Source organism: Rattus rattus, chromosome 1 (genome assembly GCF_011064425.1).
Source record: "Rattus rattus isolate New Zealand chromosome 1, Rrattus_CSIRO_v1, whole genome shotgun sequence".
In the NCBI taxonomy this organism is placed as follows: Eukaryota; Metazoa; Chordata; class Mammalia; order Rodentia; family Muridae; genus Rattus; species Rattus rattus.
In genome coordinates this window covers 215,454,242-215,476,856 of record NC_046154.1, presented here as the reverse complement: position 1 = coordinate 215,476,856, position 22,615 = coordinate 215,454,242, and the positions used below count along the sequence as shown (strand labels likewise).

Genomic DNA, 22,615 nt, shown 5'->3' with positions numbered 1-22,615 from the left:
TCTAGACCCTGATTTTAGTGGGATTGCTTCAAGTTTCTCTCCATTTAGTTTAAGGTTGGCTACTGGATTGCTGTATATTGCTCTTACTATGTTTAGGTATGGGCCTTGAATTCCTGATTTTTCCAAGACTTTTAACATGAAGGGGTGTTGAATTTTGTCAAATGCTTTCTCAGCATCTAATGAGATGATCTGTCATTTTTTTCTTTACATCTGTTTATGTAATGGATTATGTTTATAGACTTTCATATACTGAACCCTACCTGCACCCCTGGGATGAAGCCTACTTGATCATGATTATCATTTTGATATGTTCTTAGACTCAGTTTGTTAGAATTTTATTGAGTATTCATAAGGGAAATTGGTGTGAAGTTCTCTTTTTTGGGTCTTTGTGTGGTTTAGGTATAAGAGTAATTGTGGCTTCATAGAAGGAATTGGCGTGTTCCTTCTGTTCTATTTTGTGGAATAGTTTGGACAGTATTGATATCAGGTCTTCTATGAAGTTCTGGTAGAATTCTACACTGAACACATCTGTTCTTGTACTTTAGTTGGTTGGGAGACTTTTAATACCTGCTTCTATTTCTTTAGGCATTTTGGGACTGTTTAGATTATTTATCTGATTCTGACTTAATTTTGGTTCCTGGTATCTCTCTAGAAAATTGTCCATTTCCTCCAGATTTTCCTTTTTTGAATATAAGTTTTTGTAGTAGGATCTGATCACTTTTTTTTTTAATTTCCTCAGATCCTGTTTTTATGTTCCCCTTTTCATTTCTGATTTTATTAATTTGGATACTCTACCTATGAGCCTGTCTAAGGGTTTATCTATCTTCTTGAATTTCTCAAAGAACCAGTTCCTGGTTTTCTTGACTCTTTGTAGCCCTTTTTGTTTCTACATGATTTCAGCCCTGAATTTGATGATTTCCTGCCTTCTACTCATCTTGGGTTATTTACTTTGTTTTGTTCTAGAGCTTTTAGGTGTGCTGCCAAACTGCTAATGTATGTTCTCTCCTGTTTCTTTTTGCAGACACTCGGAGCCATGAATTTTCCTCTTAGCACTGCTTTCATCGGGTCCCATAAGTTTCGGCATGTTTTGCCTTCATTTTCATTAAATTCTAAAAAGTTTTTCATTTATTTCTTCCTTGACCAAGCTATCATTGACTAGAGCATTGTTAAACTTCCATGGATATATGGGCTTTCTGTCATTTTTGTTGTTATTGAAGACCAGTATTAGTACGTGGTGATCTGACAGGATGAATAGGATTATTTCAATCTTGTTGTATCTGTTGAGGCCTGTTTTGTGACCAATTATATGGTCAATTTTGGAGAAGGTAACATGAGGTGCTGAGAAGGTATATTCTTTTGTTTTAGGATGTGATGTTCTATAAATATGTTAAATCCATTTGTTTATAACTTCTTTGTTCCTCTGTGTCTCTGTTTAGTTTCTGTTTCCATGATGTGCCCATTGCCGAGAGTGGGCTGTTGAAGTCTCCCACTATTACTCTGGGAGATGCAATGTGTGCTTTGAGCTTTAGTAAGGTTTCTTTTATGGATGTAGGTGGCCTTGCATTAGGAGCATAGATATTCAGAATTGAGAGTTCATCTTGGTGGATTTTTCCTTTGATGAATTTGAAGTGTCCTTCCTTACCTTTTTTTTTTTTTTTTTTTTTTTTTTTTTTTTTTTGAGCTGGGGACCTAACTCCAGGGCCTTGCGCTTCCTAGGTAAGCGCTCTACCACTGAGCTAAATCCCCAGCCCCCTTCCTTACCTTTTTTGATAACTTTGGTTCAAAGTCAATTTTTTTGACACGGAAATGACTAATCCAGTTTGTTTCTTGGGACCACTTGCTTGTAAAGTTGTTTTCCAGCCTTCATTCTGAGGTAGTGTCTGTCTTTGTCACCAAGGTGTGTTTCCTGTATGCAGCAAAATGCTGGGTCCTGTTTACAAAGTCTGTTAGTCTATGTCTTTTTACTGGGGAATTGAATTCATTGACGTTTAGGTATATTAAGGAATAGTGATTGTAATTTCCTGTTGTGTTTTTTGTTAGAAGTGGAATTATGTTTCTGTGGTTCTCTTTTTATGGGTTTGTTGCAAGATTACTTTCTTCTTTTTCTAGGATGTAGTGTCGATCCTTGGAGTTCTCCATCTATTATCCTCTGTAGGGATGGATTTGTGAAAAGATATTTTGTAAATTTGGTTTTCTCATGCAATATCTTGGTTTTCTTCCATCTATATTAATTGAGAATTTAGCTGGATATAGTAGCCTGGGCTAGCATTTGTATTTTCTTAGGGTCTGTATGACATCTGCCCAGGATCTTCTGGCTTTCATAGTCTCTGGGGAAAAGTCTGGTGTAATTCTGTTACATCTGCCTTCATGTTACATGACCTCTTTCCCTTGCTGCTTTTAATATTCTTTGTTTTGTGTATTTGGTGCTTTGACTATTATATGACAGGAGGAATTTCTTTTCAGGTTCATTCAATTTTGAGTTCGGTAGGCTTCTAGTACGTTTATGGGCATCTCTTTATTTAGGTTAGGTAAGTTTTCTTCTATAATTTTGTTAAAGATATTTACTGGCCTTTTAAGTTGGGAATTTTTATACTCTTCCCTACTTATCCTTAGATTTGATATTCTCATTGTATCCTGGAATTCCTGGATGTTTTGGGTTAGGAGCTTTTAGCATTTAACATTTTCATGGAAAGTTTTCTCAATGTTTTCTATGTTATCTTCTGCCCCTGAGATTCTTTCTTCTATCTCTTGTATTCTGTTGGTGATGCTTGCTTCTATGACTCCTGATTTCTTTTCTAGGTTTTCTATCTCCAGGATTGTCTCCCTTTCTGATTTCTATATTGTTCCTATTTCTAATTTTAGGTCTTGGGTGGTTCAATTCCTTCACCTGTTTTGTTGTGTTTACCTGTATTTCTTTGAGTTATTTATGTCCTTCTCAAAATCCTCTATCATCATTATGAGATGTGATTTTAAATCTAAATCTCACTTTTCCAGTGTGTTGGGATATCCAGTATTTGCTTTGGTGGGAGAACTAGGCTGTGATAATCCCAAGGAGTCTTGGTTTCTATTGCTTAAGTTCCTGTGATTGCCTCTCACCATCTTGTTGCCTCTTGTGTGGCTGGTCTTGCTGTCTCTGACAGTGGCTTGACCCTCCTGTAAGCCTGTGTGTTAACACTTCTGGAAACCAGGTTTCTGCCAACAGAGCCTGAGTTTCCAGAGAACTGTGTCACAGGGCCGGGTGCAGGCAGTAACCGTAAGGATCCTATCCCAGATTGCTCCTAGGTTCCTGTTTCCTGAGGTTTCCAGACAGGTTCTTCATGGACCAGGAATGCCAGCAGAAGTGGTGATCTTCCCTGTGCTCCCGGGATGGCCTATACCTCTGAGATTCCCACTCTTCCTCCCAGGGGAAGCTGTGGGACCAGGTCACCTCTGGGTGCAGGCAAAACCTGGAAGGATCCTGTCCCAGACTGCTCCTGGGTTCTGTGTTCTGAGGGCTCCAGGCGGATCGGAAGTAGTGGCCTTACCTCTGTTCTCTGATGTGTCAGCACTGCTGGAGACTGGCTTTCAGCTTTGGGTGCAGGCAGAAACCAGATGGATCCCTCATGGCTACTAGGTTCCTGGGTCCAGAAGGCTCCAGGCAAGCTCCTCCTGTGCTAGGAATTTGAGCAGAAGTGGTGGTCTCCTGTGCACTCTCAGGATTGTCTGTACCCTCCTCCCAGCCCCCAAGAGACCAGCTTTCTCTCCCACAGGATCTGGGTACAGAGAGCTGTGGGGCCCAGTCAGTTCTGGTCACAGTCATAATCTTAATATTGGTATAAAGTACTACAATTTCTGCTGGGTGTATCCCTGACAATTGGTATAGTCTTGCTTACCTTCTATCAGAAACTTTTTCTATTTAAGTCTTTAACTTTTTACTTTGTGTGGTAAGAAAGTCTACTCAATAATCCTATCTTCCCTTTGCATGATGACCAGTAAGAAAATGAGTTGAAGGCAAAGTAACCAAAATACAATCAACTTTAGGAACTATGCGAGCCACATACACATTTTTTAGTTCTCTGTTCTACCAGAGTTAACTCTTACTTTGCTTCACCTGTTAACCATCCTGGACTGTTTAAGTCTAAATCTCCTTGTAATGTTACAAACAAATTACTCAACTCCTGAGCAGTTAATTCAATGTTAGGTGGTAGCAAATTATTATCTACTATTAGAATTTGAAAACCAAAGAGTTTGCAGTTGATCTCTTCTAATCTGTATCTTTTGTGGTTGAATTTTCTGTTGACTTATTTTATACCCACATAGTTAATAGAATCTCCTCACTGTAGTTTTTTGTTGTTGTTGTTGTTGTTTTGTTTGTTTTGTTTTTTTTCTTTAAGAGCAATCTCTAATTCCCAGCATGGCAGAATTGTTTCTTTCCTTTAACTTTTTCTCTAAAATATTTCTTCAGAATCTGACAACAAAATAACCATGTAATGATAAACAATGGTTTGAGGAAATTGTCTACAAATTATTTCTTGTGGCTGTTTGACAAAATATTGACATAAAGTTAGACAATTTAATATCCCTTATAGAACTTTCCATAATGATCACCTTTTACTGAGTGATCATTATCATAAGTAGGTATTGTGAAGGTAAACCTTTTCCTATTCTGCTCATGCAAGGGGATTTTTAAAAAACAAACTTTTAAATAAAGTACTATCTTCAGCCTCGGCTTAGGGAATAAAAAAGTAAAGAAATTCCAGGCTTTAAGGGGCAGATTAGTTGAATTATTCTATTCACCAGTCTTAAATGTATTAACATTCTCCTTTTTCCTTATTTCTTTTTTATAAAAACCACAGAAAAATTAAATGGGCTAGTAGACACTTCTGTATGTTGCCCATAGAGCTGCTCATGTACCAGCTACTCAAGTGCCGATAATTTTTCCTTTGTTATGGGCCACTAATCTATCCATACAGGCATATTAACCAACCATTTTAAGGGTAGGTGCAATGGTAATTCATTGGTGGCCTCCGTTGTAAATTTGGAAACTGAATCCCTGTGATGTCTTATGTTTGGACAATTGGCACAGCCTTGAATTATTTTTGATGATGCATAGCAATACCTTTCCCAGGAGCATGTACCAGTTCAGCCTTAATTTCATCATGGGATTTTGGGAATATTAATCGGAGCCACTGTTGTAAAAAGAATTCCCTTTCCAATAAACATATGGGTATGTCAGCCACATAAGACTTTAACTTTCCTTGTTGACATTCCAGTCTCACACATTTGACCCATAGTACACTTTGTCTCATATAACTTTCCAGTTCCAAGAAACTGTGAACAAACCTTTGGAAGTGGCCATTCTGAATTTCAGGATCTTTGATAAATAATAGTTATATCGGTTCCTGTATCCACCAAACTTACTATTTCAATACCATTTACTTTCAATTTTAATTTTGGCCTCTGATCATTAATAACACTTTCCCAGAACATGTTTTCTAGTACTTCAACCCTCCTGTTTTTTGTTGTTTTTTTTTGTTTTTTTTTTTTGTACTTGACCCATTTTGGCTTTGATGTAGGGAAACAGTAGAAGCTGAGCAATTCCTACCACCTGCATTAAATGCCATCTCTGTTTTCACATAGGCTATAATTTTAATTTCTCTTTTGAAAGGTTCATCTTTAATTTCTGGAAGAACAATGAATCCTTGAGAAGTCAATCTGCACATTTCCAAGGTCACTCCTACTGTCCTGGTAGGCAAAGGACCATGAAGTCCAGTATATATTTTATAACATTGAGTTTTGGTGGGTACAGTAAGATGTTTATCTATGGCCAGGTATAGAGCAGCACAGCCTGCAGTACCTTCCACTGGTCCAATGTAAAGAACTGCCACATTCCCTGTACATACTTCGATGACTAGGATGTTTTTCTAGTGTATATTTAGAAAAACCATTACCTTTAAAGATGCCTTGTTTACTCTTTCAGTGCCAAGTATTATATTTCTTGCATTTAACACACTGCCATTTTGTAATCTGAGATCTTTAATGGCTTGGTCCCCATCTCTTCAAATGAGTGTATTTCATGCAATTGATGCATTTTGATATTAGAGACTTCTAGCTATAGTTTTATCTATGCTATGAACATGATACAAGTTAGAACCAATATTGGTTGTATCCTTTATCCACTCATCCATGTGTGCTTTCCAAGTCTTTGATGGTGTAATACCTTCTTTACATTCTGTATTTGCATTTTCCTCTACCAAGGTCTCTATCAACACCTGCCTTACATCAGGATCTGATAGGGCCTTCTTTACAGCTGAGACTAATATTTGTTTCGAAAACAAAATTCAGTGATGAGGTGGATCTTATATCATTCTTAAATCATTATCTTATATCATTTGTCCAAAGGACTTAAAGCCACTAAGCAACATTGTTCTATAGTAACAGAATTGAATTGCTTTTGTTCTTATATATCAGAGTACTGCCCTTTGCCTAGCAATTGGTCTTTTGCTATATTCATTTCGCTTACACTATTTCTTGATATTCATAGGTCCTTCCTTTCAGCATGTGCAAAGGTATATTTCTATTTTGAGTAGAGCAGCCATTCAGAATTTGTTTCACATAAGATGAGAACATCAACAGGACTCTATCCTAACTTGTCATAACTTTTTATCACCCTATTAGAAGGCATATGCTACATGACTACTGGGAAAGATGATGGTGATTTTGTAACTCCAGGATGCCCTGCCTCCCACTCTGGTGGCACAACTGTTTTGAGATTAACCTTTTCTCTTGAAATCAGCTGTTTCATCAGACTGCCATCCTTTCTTTTCAGCTTTTCTCTGACCTGAGAACCCTCCAGAGCAGTTTCTTTCCCACTTTATTCCTGTCAGAAAGTCCTGCTGTCTTGTGTAGTCACCTGTACTGAGGCTTTTGATTCTCCCTTTTCCAATGCGTGTAGTTTCCCAATTGCTGCAACCTCCATCCGCAATTTTTCCAGTAGCCCTGACAATTCTGTAAACCTTTCAAAAAAGAAAAAGCAGAGTGAACCTTTTTGTTTTCTCATCTCTGCCATTTTTATTTCTCAGTCCCTCCATTTCCACTCCCAATTTTTCCACCTGCTGAGCCATTCTCCCTACCTTTTCTAACACAGGATATGGAGAGAAGAAAAAGAAAACAACAAAAAAAATAAATATAAACAACAAGAAGAACAACAAAATAACAAAACAAAACAAACACAGAAGATCCTCCCTGGGAACAAGTACGGAAATATCCCAAGGTAAGCAGCCACAATAACTCTTTTGCTGGCGTCTTGAAATAAAAATCCCTTCCTTTATTCTCAGCTGTTTCCTTTATGGCACTTGAAATAAAATTTCCCATTCTGCCTTGCTCCACATCTGAGTACCAACTGTACCCAGTATTTGCTACTTAGTGGGTTATTTCTTCTACCCTTCTCCACACCTCATCTTCCCTTTCAACTTCCTAAAACTAAATCTGAAAGAGAAAAAGGATATAGGGGAAAGGAAGCAATGTTATCATTGGGCTACTGCCTGTAGATTAGGAGTCCTGAGTTCCTTGAGACAAAGTTGATCTTGCCATCAGGATATCTGATTTGTTGTTTCTTTGAGTAACAGCATTCAACTACCAACCATCAGCCCAAACTGCCTCTTGGGGCCATAACATTTATATGTATGCCCTCTGAAAAGTCTCCAGAATTCCAAACATGACACAACTGAAGTAACTATCTGCCATTGTGAAAAAGCACATATGAGGCAAATCATAGAAGCTGCATATACTCAAATCTCGGATTAAAACAAAAATACATCCGCATAATGTTCCTGTGTTTTAAAAAAAAATTACAAAATTCTCACTACCTCCAGATTATATTTTTATAAGATTCCATAATAGGAGATGTGCTTGTTTGGTCTGGGGGATTTTTAGTTGTTGTTGATGTATTTGGGTCTTGTTTGTTTTGAAATTTTTGCCATCCCAGATCTAACTATGTAGTTCAAACTAGCCTGAAACTCATAAAAATTCGCCTGACTTTGTCTCTGAAGTGCTGGGATTACAGGCATGGACTACTACACCCAGCAAAGATGTTTTTTAAAATGACCCACCTTTAAATCAGAGAATGAAAGGATAATGTAAGATTTAAACAGGAGCCATTATTCTTTGGAGAAGAGAAACTTCTTGGAATACTAGAATACATTTATTATGACTGGCAAATCATTTATGTTCTCAATACTTTGGTTATTTTCTTTACTTTCATCTATAATAATTTTTCTCTGTGTATATACACCTTTCCTATATTGTGCATGTGCAAGTCAGAAGACAACTTACAGATGTCTATTCCCTATTTCCTCTAGCAGAGTTGTAGCCATCAAAAACAGGTAGCCCAGTTTTGCAGCAAGTGCCTTCAACTACTGAGTGAAATCATTGGCCATTACTTACTGTCAAAAATATTTTTGTATATATGTGCCATTATGTGTGTGTGCATATGACACAGCACAACTGTAAAAATCAGAAAAACTTGCATGAGTAATGTGAGTTTCCACATTACATATAAACTCAGGTCATTAGCTTAGCAGCAACCACCTTTAGTCACTGAGACACTTATCTGTCACACATTTGTGCTTCTGAGAAACTGTTAAGAGCAAGTAGTATTTCTCAGAATAAAGTGACCCATAAAAATGATGGCAGTATTATTATCATTTTCATTTGCAAGTTTTATTGTTCAAATTATTCTGTGTTCCTCTATTCTTGGATGACAATTTGTAAACAAGACGATATTTTGATGATAAAATGATTCCACTAATCTTGCATGATTCCCTGTGACATCACTCAGTGGGAAAAATGTGTGCATAAGGCTTACTGCATTTATTGGATTCAGGGTGTTTCTAACCAGTAGGAATTCTCTCATGCCTTTGAAGACCATAACATGCAGAGGCATTATCACTTGACCACATTCACAAGTTTTTTGATATGTCTGAATATTATACTTACATGCCAAAGCTTACTGCATCAATTACATTTGTAGGGTTTCTCTCCATATGACATTGGTTTTGTGATTTAGAAGACTACTGTGATATATAAAGGCTTGTCCACATTGACTATACGCATAGTTTCTATCCAGTATGATTTCTTTCATGTGTTTGAAGGTGATTCCAACAGGCTTTACCACACTGGTTAATTTGGTTTCTTAACAGTATGGTGTTTTCTATGATATCGAAGACTACTACGACTTGCAAAGGCTTTACCACACTGATTACACTCATAAGGTTTCTCTCCACTATGACTTCTTTCATGTACTTGAAGACTAAAGCGACGTGTAAAGGCTTTACCACATTGATTACACTCATAAGGTTTCTCTCCAGTGTGAGTTCGTTCATGCCTCTGAAGACTAATGCAATGTACAAATGCTTTTCCACATTGACTACACTTATATGGTTTCTCTCCAGTATGGATTCTTACATGTATATACAGATCGCTTCGACGTGCAAAGGCTTTACCACACTGATTACATTTATAAGGTTTCTCTCCAGTGTGAGTTTTTTCATGTTTTTGAAGACTACTGCTACATGCAAATGCTTTATCACATTTAATGCAACGATAGGGTTTTTCTCCTGTATGAGTTCTTTTGTGTTCGTGAAGATGACTGCGACTTGAAAAGGCTTTACCACACTCATTACACTCATAAGGTTTCTCTCCAGTGTGAGTTCTTTCATGTATTTGAAGAGAACTGTGACTTGGAAAGGCTTTACCACATTGAGTACATTTGAATGGCTTTTCTCCAGTATTACTTCTTTCATGTATATATATGCTATATGCAAAGGCTTTACCACATTGACTACATTCATATGGTTTTTCAAGAGTATGTTCTTCACGATTTTGAAGACTTCCATGACGTGCAAAAGCTTTACCACATTGATTACACTCATAGATTTTCTCTCTAGTATGACTTCTTTCATGTTTTTGAATAGCACTGCTATATGCAAAGGTTTTACCACACTGATTACATCCATAGGGTTTCTCTCCAGTGTGCTTTCTTTTATGAATTTGAAGATTACTGCTACTTGCAAATGCTTTACCACAGTCATTACAATCATAGGGTTTCTCTCCTGTATGAGTTCTTTTGTGTAGTAAAAGATTACTGCTACATGTAAATGCTTTACCACATTGGTTGCAATCATAGGGTTTCTCTCCTGTATGAGTTCTGTTGTGTATTTGAAGAGAATTGCGACTTGGAAAGGCTTTACCACAGTGATTACATGCATATAGTTTTTCTCTGGTATGTTTTTTTTCATGTTTTTGAAGATGACATAAATTAGCAAAGATTTGACTGCATTGTTTACATTCATACGGTTTCCCTTCAGTATGGATGCTTTCATATATTTGAAGAAATCTTTTACTTGCAAAGGTACACTGCTTCTTTCCATATCCTTTACGTTCACAAGGTTTATACCCAGAGTGACAGATATTATGTCTATTAAAGGAGAGACAACAAAAGGTAGTCATAGTGTATTCACACAGGTTAACATTTTGTTCCCCATAGACATGTGCTATAGGGAATAAGATTTTTCCACAACAACTTTCTTGCTTCCTATAAACTGTTGCTTTCACTAAACTTTGGAACAAATATTTTAAGTATATGAGTAATACTAGCTTTTCTGTCAACTATTTGCTTATAATAGGTCTGGGACATAAACTAAATGCCAATGGAGGTCAGCTACCAAAACCTGAAGTACATGGTCTTCTGAGAATTTAAAAATCATTAACGAACATAAAGTTATGCTTACTTCCACTGTTGCTTCTCTTCAAAACTTTCCGTTAAAGTTTCCTGCTAAATCAGTGATACATTAGTATCAACTTTCAAATAAAATTTACCTTTCATATCTTCTAGAGCGTGGAGAGTGTTCCTCACTATTCAGGTCTTCCAATTTGTATCCTAAAACATGATAACAGAAATTTTACTTGTTTATTTATTTATTTTTACAAATCTCGGGTTTCTTTGATTTTTTTTTCTCATTAATTAATGTATTTACTCACTTTACATCCCGATTGCTACTCCTCCTGTTCCCCCTCACACAGTTCCTGGGAGGGTGGGAAACATGCCCCCCCCACCTTCCAAGGATCTGACACATCAAGTTTCTGCAGGGCTAGGTGCATCCTCTATCACTGAGCCAGACATGGCAGTCCAATTAAGGGAACAGATTCCACAGACAGGCAACAGTTCTTTGGACAGTCCCTGATCCAGTTATTGGGGACCCACATAAAAATCAAGATGTATATCTGCTACATATGTGCAGGGGGCCTAAGTTCCTCAGCCCATATGTAATCTTTGGTTGGTGGTTCAATGTCTGAGATTCCCCAAATGTCCAAGTTTGTTGATTCCGTTGGTTTTCTAGTGGAGTTCCCAGCACATTCAGGGCCTTCAATCTTTCCGCTAACTCATCCATAAGAGTCCCCAATCTCTGTCTAACACTTGGCTGGGGTCTCTGCATCTGTTTCAGTCAGATGCTGGGTAGAGGACAGTTTTGCCAGGCTCTTGTCTACAAACATAGCAGAGTATCATTAATAGTGTCAAGGATTGGTGCTTGCCATGGGATGGGTTTCAAATTGGGGCTGTTATTGGTTGGCTGCTCCTCATTCTCTGCTCCATATTTGTCTTTGCATTTCTTGTAAACAGGACAAATTTTACCTCCACGGGGAGAGCAGGGGGTCCTACCTGGATACAGGAGGTTACCTTTTCAGGTTGTCTATCCCCACTGCTCTGAGTCTCAGCTAAAGTCACCACCTTAGACTCCTGAGAGACTCCCCCATCACTAGTCTCTGGCATATCCTAGGGATGTACCCCACCCCTCACTCCCTACCCTCAGCAACTGTAGGTTTCCATTCATTCTCTTGGCCTTTCTCCTGTCTATCCTGAATGCCCCCGAGTCCTTTTCCAATCCTCTCTCATACCTAGTTCTATCACTCCATCTGCCTACTATACTGTTTTATTCCCTCTTCTAATTGAGACTCAAGCATCCTCACTTGTTCAGCTTCTTTGGGTCTAGTGATTGTATCCTGTAGTTTATTGCTAATATCCACTTATAAGTAAGCATATACCATGTATGTTCTATTGGGTCTTGGTTACCTAACTCAGAATATTTTCACAGAAGATAGTATAAATAACTGACCCCAAAATTTCTAACAGAGCACTCCTACAGCTGATAAACAAAGTAACATGGCTGGATACAAATTAACATAAAAAAATCAGCAGTCCTCCTTCATACAAATGATAAACAGGCTGAGAAAAGAAATTAGGAAAACAACAGTCTTCACAACAGCCACAAATACAAAACACCTAGGTGTGTAACTCTAACAAAGCATGTGAAAGACCTATATTATAAGAACTTCAAATCTCTGAAAAAAGAAATTGAAGAATAAATCCAAAGATGGAAAGATCTCCCATGCTCATGGATTGTTAGGATTAACATAGTGAAAGTGGCCATCTTACCAAAAGCAATCTACAGATTCAGTGCAATTCCCATCAAAATTCTGACATGTATTTTTTACAGACCTTGAAAGAGCCATTCTCAACTTCGCACAGAAAAAGACAGTTAAAACAATCCTGTATAATAAAAGAACTTCTAGAGGTATCACCATCTCTGACCTCAAGCTGTACTACAAAGCAAAGGTAATAAAAACTTCATGGAATTGGTATACAGTCAAGGCTGACCAATGGAGTCAATTCAAAGATCCAGAAATAAACTCACATGCCTATAGACAAAGAAGGCAAAAGCCATAGAATGGAAAGAGGGAAGCATCTTCAACAAATGCTGATGTAACTGAATGTCTGCATGTAGAAGAATGCAAATAGAGTCATAATTAGCAGATCTACAATACTCAAGTCCAAATAGATCAAAGACCTCAACCTAAAACCAGCTACAATAAATATAATAGAAGAGATAGTGGGAAGTACCCTTAGTCATGATTTGCATAATAAAGCCTTTATGTCTGGCTCTAAGAGAAATGTTTCAGCAAAGCTTTTACTATGTTTGGGTCAATCAGTAGAGGCTGAGATTGTTTGAACCTTGAAGAAATGTTGTATCTAGAGAATTTGCATCTACACCAACCATGCTCTCAAGACACTCCTGGGAAACTTTTAATGATGGCTAGCCATGGACAAAAGGGACTGAGATTTATGTGGGTCATCTGCCATGGGGAGCAAAGGCAAGATAACTTTAGTAGCTGCAACTTCTCGCAGCCACAATTACCCTTGTGTAATGTTTGAATAAAGTAACTGGAGTGAGCTAGCTGGGTGTCAGTCTTTTTCAAGAAGGCTGAACCCCTCTGCTCCTTTGAAAAAATGAAGACAGCATATTAGTGAGTTTCTCTCTACTACAGCACCTATAACCAACTTCAATCAATAAATGGTATCCAATTTTGTGGACCAGGATGGAGAGGAATCCAGATTCTCCAGAACTGGAGGTGAAAGGTGTTATGGTTACAAGGAAGTAAGTGCATTTTCAGGATTTTTTCATGCAGAGGTCGTGAGAAATTTACCAGCTGCTCTGAGCAATTTCTCATCTCAAGAGCAGAAGTATATGCAGTTAATTTAATGTTTATTGGAAGGAAGTAGAGTAGAAACAAAAAAAGTTTATCAAGCTCTTTGCATTAATTAAAAAGAACTGTCTATGGTTTAAACCAACCAAGTATTCAATTAAAATTGTCAGTGTGGAAATAAGTGCTAAGGTCTTTAAAACTGGCCCACCAGAAAGGAGGGTAAATACCTATAAAGACTTGGTCTTTGTGTACTTTAATTACAAATGTCTTAGAATCACTACAGAGTCAACAGTCAGAGACATATAGATCTAGTGTACAGCAAGATAATGAGTCAGTAAGTGAGAAGGATACTTCAGAAGAAACTGAAAGTGATACACATGAGGATGGAAAAGAATTTCCTCCCCCTTCCTTCACATGAGACAGACCTAAAAAAAGGAACATACTGAATTTACTGCACAACTTAAATATTAAATAAACAAGTGGAAAGGCTCTTGAGCATTCCTAAAAGTTATTGAAAAAAAAATTGCTTCTCAAAAGATGAGAAAAAGTATGAAGATGAGAGAGAGAGAGAGAGAGAGAGAGAGAGAGAGATTGATTGATTGATTTAGAATAAAATTAAACCATGCAGACCACTTCTCATTTAAAAGACAAGTATTCTGTGGCTTTAAGAACCTGGAATAAGGATTACCCCTTTTACTAAATGTATCTAAAGTCCCGGGGAGGTTTATACTGACATTTTGTAAAAATTAACTTCAACAACACATCCAGATATAAGAAAGGGACTACGCAAATCTTTGGCTTTTGAAAATGCAAATAACAAATGGTAAAAAGTGATGACAGTTAAAAGCTCAGGATGCCTCCTTAGATGAATGGATAAAAGCTACTGGACAATATCAGTAGATATTGGATCTGCTGCATATATCACTTTTAATTGGACAAATGCCTTAGCTAAATGTTTTATATCACACACACACACACACACACACACACACACACACACAAATGCTTTAACTGTGGGAGACTTGCACATCTGAAAACAGAATGCAGATGTTTGCCTGCTACAGGAACAGCCTCATTTTAAAATAATCGACCACCAAGAACCTGTAATAAATGTGGAATAGGCAGACATTGTGCTAATGAATGCTGATCGGTAAGAGATGTCCCAGACAAGTTTTTACCATCAGGAAATCAGATAAGGAGCCTACATTGGGGACCAAGAGCAAACAACTTGAGCCAACAATACCCTGTTAGCAATGCAACAGTTCATCACGAAGGCAATTGGGGAATACAAATTAAATACTGGAGATCTAATATATGCCACTTAAGGTACTGCTGCTCTTTACTTCGCACTAGGTAAAAATCTTACACTGTCTCCTCAAATTCCTTGTTATAACCACTGCTGTGTATCGTTCTATTCCTACAGAAACCATAGGAATAATTTTATACAGTAGTTTCATAGATCAATATTTTTTGTACATGCAAAATTAATAAATGAGAATTATCAAGGTGAAATTAGAACCTTGGCTTAGGTTATGAAAACCATACAATTAGAGGCAGATGGTAGGGTTGCTCAGTCACTGTTACGACCACATCACAAGGCAAAGCAGCTGTAATTAAAAGGACAGAACGATTCTCCAAGGGATTAAAAGAAACACCAATACTTGGAGCTTTAACCTTTTACACTGATGCAGATTAATTAGGAATAGGAGGTTATAAGTCAGGTAATATAAGTAACATATTTTAAAGCCCCTATTCTGTTCAAAATTCAAAACTATATGCAATTCTTATGTTATTAGATCTTCCTGAAGCTTTTAAAATAATTACTGATTCTCAGTATGCAGAAGGATTTGTTTGCATAGAAACCACTGAACTTGTTCCTGATAACTCAGAATTTCCCTTATAATTTATGCAATTGCAAGAGGCAATTAAAGATAGAAATTACCCATTGCATATAACTCACATTCCTTCTCATACTGAATTTGCAGTACTACTGATTCAAGGTAATGGTGAAATATATCAATTATTAGTAGAAATGGGTTACAAGCATCAAGTAAGAGCTTAAAGAAAAAGTTCTCAATTACATGGCCACAAACTTTAAAAAAAATTCATTAAAAATGTCCTAATTGTTCCACATGTAAGCAAATTCTATAGTATTAAATAAGTATTTATTTAAAGATAAATAATAACTAATAAGAATATTTAATAACTACTAATCAAAAGTAAATACTAATAAAATAGCACATTTATTAGGAACAGTGGTAATTATGGGGATGCCATCATAAAATAAAAGTGATAAAGCACCCGCTTACCTTTCTAACAAAATGAAACAATTTTTTACATGACATAAAACCTATTACAGGTATTCCCCATAATCTTACAAGTCAGGCAATTGTGGAAAGATCTAATCATACATTAAAAGAGATGTTATTAAAAGAAAAAAGGGTAAAGATAAAGACCCCTAGAGATAGATTAATCAATGCATTATTGACTTTAAATAATTATAAATGCTAATGAAACAGGAAAACAGCTGCTGAAATACTCTTTCAAGGATGTTTTAACATCACAATGGACAGCAAGGGAGGAATTACAATGGCGTGAGGCTACAGGAGATGAAAAACTGGATTTCATCAAAACTAATTAAAACTCTTCATGAGCAAGACAGGTGTTATGGAAGCATTTGCAGCTGACATGGTGTAATGGCTATTCCTGGTTGTCAACTTGACCGTATCTGGAATGAACTATAACCCAGAATTGGAAGGCTCACTTTTGATCCTGATCTTGAGGCTGGGAGATACAACTTTCTGACCTGGATCTTGGTATGGAGATCTTGAGGCAAAGTAGCTATGAATCCCAGGGGCTTAAGGCAAAGAGATCTCTGAGTTCAAGGTCACCTGGACCAAAGCAAGTCCCAGGATCAGACATGGTGGTACACACCTTTAATCTGGGACACCCCATCTGCTGGAGACTTACATAAGGACATTGGAAGAAGGAAGTGTCTCTCCTTTTTGTGCTTGCCTGTGTGCCTCTTGGGACTGAGCCACTGCTAGATCCTTGGACTTCCATTCACAGCTGCTGCTGATCGTTGTTGGGGAGTTGGACTACAGACCATAAGTCATCAAGCAATTCTCTTACTACACAGAGACTACCCATAAGTTCTGTGACTCTAGAGAGCCCTAACTGAGACACATGGACAGCATGGTTTACGGGGGAAGATGAGGGAGGGAGGGAATGATAGATTGATTTTGAAGCAGATGGCTGATCCTCCTATCTGCGGACAGCTTAGAAAGTAGCCAACGATGAAGAAACACTAGATCCAGTGTGTGAATAGCCACTGAACACGACAGCCTTACTACTTGCCTTGCTGTCTGTAGTAACTGTACAGGTAATGGGGACAAATAATCCTTATTGGGCTTATATCCCTAATATTCCAATTAACAGAGTAAGCTGGGAAGACATGGACATTCCTGTGTTGTCAATGACTCTTCTTGTCTGCCTGGTCCTTATGACAATCATGGACCTGCTCAACCTGCAGAGGAGGGGGAAGGACATGTAAATTATACTGTGGGAATAAAAGGAATTCCTATTTGTGTGGGCAATGGAATTGTCTAAGTATAACTTCCCCTATTTGCATCTCTAGAATTGATCATACTACTACCCAGAATTCTTACAGAAAACTTAGGCTTTGTGCATTTGGATTGGAAGGACAACAGATTAACACACTAGCTCCACAAATTAACCTCCTTGCAAATTATGGATTACTAACAAGGAATCTGATTGAACACATTTATGGATTACTAACATGGAATCTGATTGGACACATTTATGGATTACTAACAAGGAATCTGATTGGACACATTTATGGATTACTAACAAGGAATCTGATTGGACACATTGGCAAGGATCCACTGACACAGGCATGACAATGTGTACTGTAATTATTAGGGTGCCCACTGCACAGGTGAGAATCCTTGGGTGCTCGTGACTATCTCCCAAGGAGAAGGCGTTAGAGCCTTTATGCTTGAGGGTCTTCAAATCCTTGACTATATACTCACTCAGACTTGATATGACAATGAATAAAACTATGGAGGTTGTCTCTGCTTCTAGACACTTTCATGGAGTAGCATGGAGTTGGGATGTCAGGCCCTCTGCTACAATTTGATAATTCTATTCAGACTAATCTGTGGAAATTAGCAAGCACATTTCATCCACTTGAAGTGAGAACATAAAGTTAAACTTCAATAATAAAAAATTTTCATTTGTCCTTTATTTTAAAGTCATACCTTTTATAGCTTGTGTCATTACCTTATTTGTTACTGAATGGACCTGTGCAATGACACGGCAATGATTATAGCATCATCTATACATGCTGTACTCTTCATACCTGTGTCAATGCCAATGTGTCTTTAAATGATGCTTTTGAAAGTTTATGTATTCTCAGAGCAAGACCAGCAGTCTGCGTGCCAGTGAGGCTGTCAAGACCATGGCAGGACTCACCTGTGCTGATGCTAGTACTGAGGCTGACTGAAAGGATATTAAGAATTCATGGATGGTGGATGGATAACTGTTGTGGCCCTGAGAATCATCGATTAACTGTTACTTTATGGATTACTGCTGCTATCAGGAATGCCTTCAGCAGCAACACCATTTGGTCAATGTTGCCATGGCAAGGGCCATACATTTCCAGTAAACCTTTTGGCTCAATTCCCAACTCCACTTGGGAGCAGTTATGTCATATTCCAAATAAAAGGCAGACAGCTTCAGCCCTCTTTTTCTTTCTCTTCTTTCTTTCATCCCTTCCCTTTGTCTCATTCTCCCATTAAATCTCTCCACATGGAACCATGTTGGTTTCATGTGCTTTATTCAGGTGCCGGCCAATATTTAAACAATAACAGCTACCGCACTTGGAGTTCCATTTCATAAAGAAGTTCAAACTAATGCTGGCATATGCATTCTCATGCACCTCAATTCAGCAAAGCAAGATAAACAGGGAAACAGCTGATGAAATAGGTAAACTGAGACAAGCTGTAAAACTCATTGGAGAGCAATTAGAATCATTGAGAGAGCAAATGAAATTGAAATATGATTGGACTGCTATTACTTACTGTATTATGCCTTTAAGATTGAATGACAACAAATATGACTGGGAAAAAGTTAAAATGCATTTGTAGGATCATCTTAATTCTTCTCAAATGTTTGATGATTTGTAGCAAGAAACTGCAGAAATGTCTTCAAAGAAGCTGCCTAAAATAACAGGGATGGAAGCTATAGAATGTCTAACCAACGCTGTCGCTTCCTTTGGTCCTAGGAATCATTTTGATAAGTTTCTTCCCTTCGTGATTTTTATAATACTCTATAGTGATAACTTTACGGATTTTTGAAATGTAGGCTGATTTATTTGCATAAAAAGGTACACAACTAGATAGACAAAAGGCCATATTTACTGCACAACTCTTTAATTCTCCAATAATAACTATATCCATAACATATTTGCTTAAAAACAAAAAGGAGGACAGCTTAGTCATATGTACGGAAAAGTCTTTGGATTTGGATTTAAGTGAAATGTTTCAGCAAGGCCTTCGGGTCAATCCACAGAGGCTGAGAAATTGTTTTGAGACTCTTTGGATGTTGAAGAAATGTTCTCTCTCTAGAGAATTTGCTATTGATGCTACATGAGAACTTACAGGGCACCAATCTTGTTCTTCAGGTATTCCTGGCAAACCTGAGGTTCTTACTTTCAATTGTGGCTAGCCATGGTCAAAATGGACTGAGATTTATGTAGGTCACCTGCTCTCATGGGCAGCAAGAGCAAGATAATTTTGGTAGCTAGAACTTTTCCCAGCCCCAATTACCCTTTTATGATGTTTGAATAAAGTACCTGGAGTAAGCTAGCTGGGTGTCAGTCTTTTCCCACAGCTGAATCCCTCTGCTCCATAGAAAAATGAAGGCTTAGCATATTGGTGAACTTCTCTCTCGTCCACATTACCCATGAACAACATCGATCAATAACTTTGAACACATTGGTACAGAAAACAATTTCCTAAACAGAATACCAATAGCTCAGGCTCTAAGATTAACAATTGATAAATAGAACCTCATGAAACGGAAAAGCTTCTGTAAGGCAAAGGACACTGTCAAAAGAACAAAATGGCAGCCTACAGGTTGGGAAAAGATCATCTCTCACCCTACATCCAACATAGGGCTAATATCCAAAGTTTACACAGAGCTCAAGAAGTTAGACACCAACAAACCAAACAACCCAATTAAAAAATGGGGAACAGAGCTACACAGAGAACTCTCAAGAGAGGAACCTCAAATGGTGGAGATGCACTTAAGGAAATGTTCAATATCTTTAGTCATGAGGGAAATGCAAATCAAAACAACCCTGAGATTCCATACACGAATCAGAATGGCGAAGATCAAGAGCTCAAGTGACAGAATGTGCAATGACGTGGAGCCTCCATTGCTGGTGGAAGTGAAAACCTGTATAACCACTCTAGAAATCAATCTGGCAATATCTCAGAAAGTTGAGAAAGTTCTATCTGAGGACCCAGCTATACCACTCCTGGGCATATACTCAAAAGATGCCCCAACATATAACAAGGACACATGCTCCACTATGTTCATAGCAGCTCTATTCATAAAGGCCAGAAACTGGAAACATCCCAGATGTCCCTCAATGTGGAGAGCTCTTGGGGCTGCTTCTAGGAATTTGATGAGGATATTTGACATTGAGCTAGGACAAGGAAGGAGGCTCAAGAAAATACAGCCAAGGAATGTGTTCATTATATCTTGATCATCTTGATAAGGCCCTAGAAACAGTGACCTCGGGACCTCTGTTAATGCTTTGTTCCTTGACTACTTTGTTTATGCCTTAGGACTGGCCTCATTCTTTGTATGTACTCAGAATGATATAAAAGCAGACTGAGAGAAATTAAACCCACTTCAGCTTCAATATAAGCTTGGGGTCATATTATAATATTGTCGAATTGTCTTTTCTTTTTTACTCCTCACTTCCTCCCTTGCAACCCTGTTGACTGAGCTGGCTTAGTCACCTCAACCAAAGAATGGATACAGAAAATATGATGGTTCATTTGCACAGTGAAATACTATGCAGCTATTAGAAACAAGGACATCACGATTTTTTTCCTTCAGGTAAATGAATCGAACATTATCCTGTGCAAATTTTAGTGGCATACCTAAGAACCATGTCTGATTATTCACCACATTCTTCCTTTATCAAAATGTAAACCACAGAGTACACCAAAAAAAAAAAGTTGTTCCTTGTTTAGACAGTGAAGGAAACTCACATTCTTACCTATAGCAGTGAGGTTCCAGTAGGTCTCCAGCATCACATCTTTGTAGAGACTCTTTTTGGAAAGGATCCAGCAAAGCCCACTCTTCATGGGTGAAGTTCACATGCACATCCTCATAGGTCACTGCAGCCTAAAAATGCCCCCTTAGAAGTACATAATAGAAATGGTGGAGACTGCACTGCACATGTACACTTCACTGAGAATCTACTTATGGACTTCTGCATCGGCCACATACTTTTTCCATATTACAGAATTTAAAATGCAGTCAGTGTGATTTTAGAAGGAAACAGAAAAGGAGAATCACACTCTTTGAATTCCATAGGACACTGCCAGAGAAATGACAACTAACAAGTAATCACGAGAGACGCTTAAAACTAATCAACCCTATTGATTATACATTAGCAAAACTGTATCAAAAAAAATCCTATCTTCAAAAAAGGTGGACCTTTTAATAGAAGGCCTCAGGAGGAAGACACAAGTGATTCCAGCCAGAACTGGTCTATGCACTGATTTCCATGACTGCCAGAGCTAAGTAGTGATATACTGTCTCAAGAAAAAAACCAAAAATACAGAAAGTACTTAGGGCTCTTTCAAAATTCCTCCTCAAGAGTTAAACATTCACAGTTCAATACTAGTCTATCAAAAACTTATAGTGCCCCAATTTTAACTGTAAAAGAATATGATTCTCCTTTACATGAATGCATTTTTATTTATTTACTGAACTGACATATCAAATTCTCAAAAATGTTAGGGAATAAATGTTGATCTAAAATCAAAGCCAAAAAGCATAGACAACAAAGATGGGTGAACAGAAGAGTACATGTTGCTTTTGAAGAAGACTTGGATCAATACCCAACACTGGCTTTGAGGTTCCCAGCCATTCATAACTCCAGATCAAGAGAATCAAAGGCTCTCCTTGACTTCAGTGAGCACCAGAAAAATAGATGGCCTGTGCTACTTACACGAGTGTGTGTAGGAGTGTGTGTGCTCCTGCATGTGCATGCGTCCTGTCCCGGTGACAAACAGCACCCTCTGCCGCAGTTCCAAAGTGAAGATGTGAGTTAAGTCCAGCACAAGAGGAACCGCTTGACAGGTACAAAACCTACTCCATCAGCCAAAGTATCAAATGAAAACATAATCTAGAAAATCCGCTTATTGAGGAGAAGCAGCTGCACTTTTCAGGAATGGGGTGTGTAATGGTGGAGATGGTGTGGGTGCACGAGAAGTAAGCATGGGGCACGGTTTGAACCAACAGAAGATGTAAAAGAAGACGAAGTGTGGTAAGGGAAAAAGCACTGAAAGCCTTCCCCAGAGACTAACTTCCTCCAGAAAGGATCCTCCTCCTAAAGGTTCCGTAAGCACTCCAGTGAGAGCCACAGCCATGAGGCAAATTCTCACATACACCATCCTACCTGGACGAGTTTTCATTCAACCCACCACATTTCAACACAGGCCATGACATGCTCCTGGGCAGAGCCCATCCCAGACACATTTTGCATTAGCAAAACATATTTAGTCCACTTCAACGATCTTCACATTGTAAAACAGTTCCAACACTGTTCCAATGGCCAAAGTTTCTTCAGAAACTAAAGGCAAGATCTTGACTGTGACACTGTGTAAAAACAAAAATCAAATTATATGTTCCCAACATACAATGACACAGAATACATATGTCCTTTCCAAAGAAGTAAGAATGAATTAGACTAAGGCAAGACTGAAATGTACATAGTATCTTTCCACTAATCCATCCCGACAAAGGATAATAAATGGAAAACTCCAAC

General features: G+C 37.9%; 1 protein-coding gene across 2 annotated transcripts in view; it reads right to left on the bottom strand.

Annotated features, from left to right (window-relative positions):
• Nucleotides 1–8,976: 8,976 nt before the first annotated feature.
• LOC116910989 (zinc finger protein 431-like) overlaps nucleotides 8,977–22,615 on the bottom strand; it is a 45,988-nt gene continuing 32,349 nt past the window's right edge. The window contains exons 1-3 of one of the 2 annotated variants that reach the window (XM_032914704.1): nucleotides 20,837–20,964; nucleotides 10,858–10,918; nucleotides 8,977–10,456 (exon numbers count right to left, since the gene is read on the bottom strand). In XM_032914704.1, coding sequence (XP_032770595.1) covers nucleotides 9,160–10,456; nucleotides 10,858–10,918; nucleotides 20,837–20,924 — 1,446 coding nt within the window. In that variant the 5' untranslated portion in view covers nucleotides 20,925–20,964 and the 3' untranslated portion in view covers nucleotides 8,977–9,159. Of the gene's footprint in view, nucleotides 10,457–10,857; nucleotides 10,919–20,836; nucleotides 20,965–22,615 lie in introns of those variants that run through there. The other variant, XM_032914723.1, reaches the window with a different exon arrangement.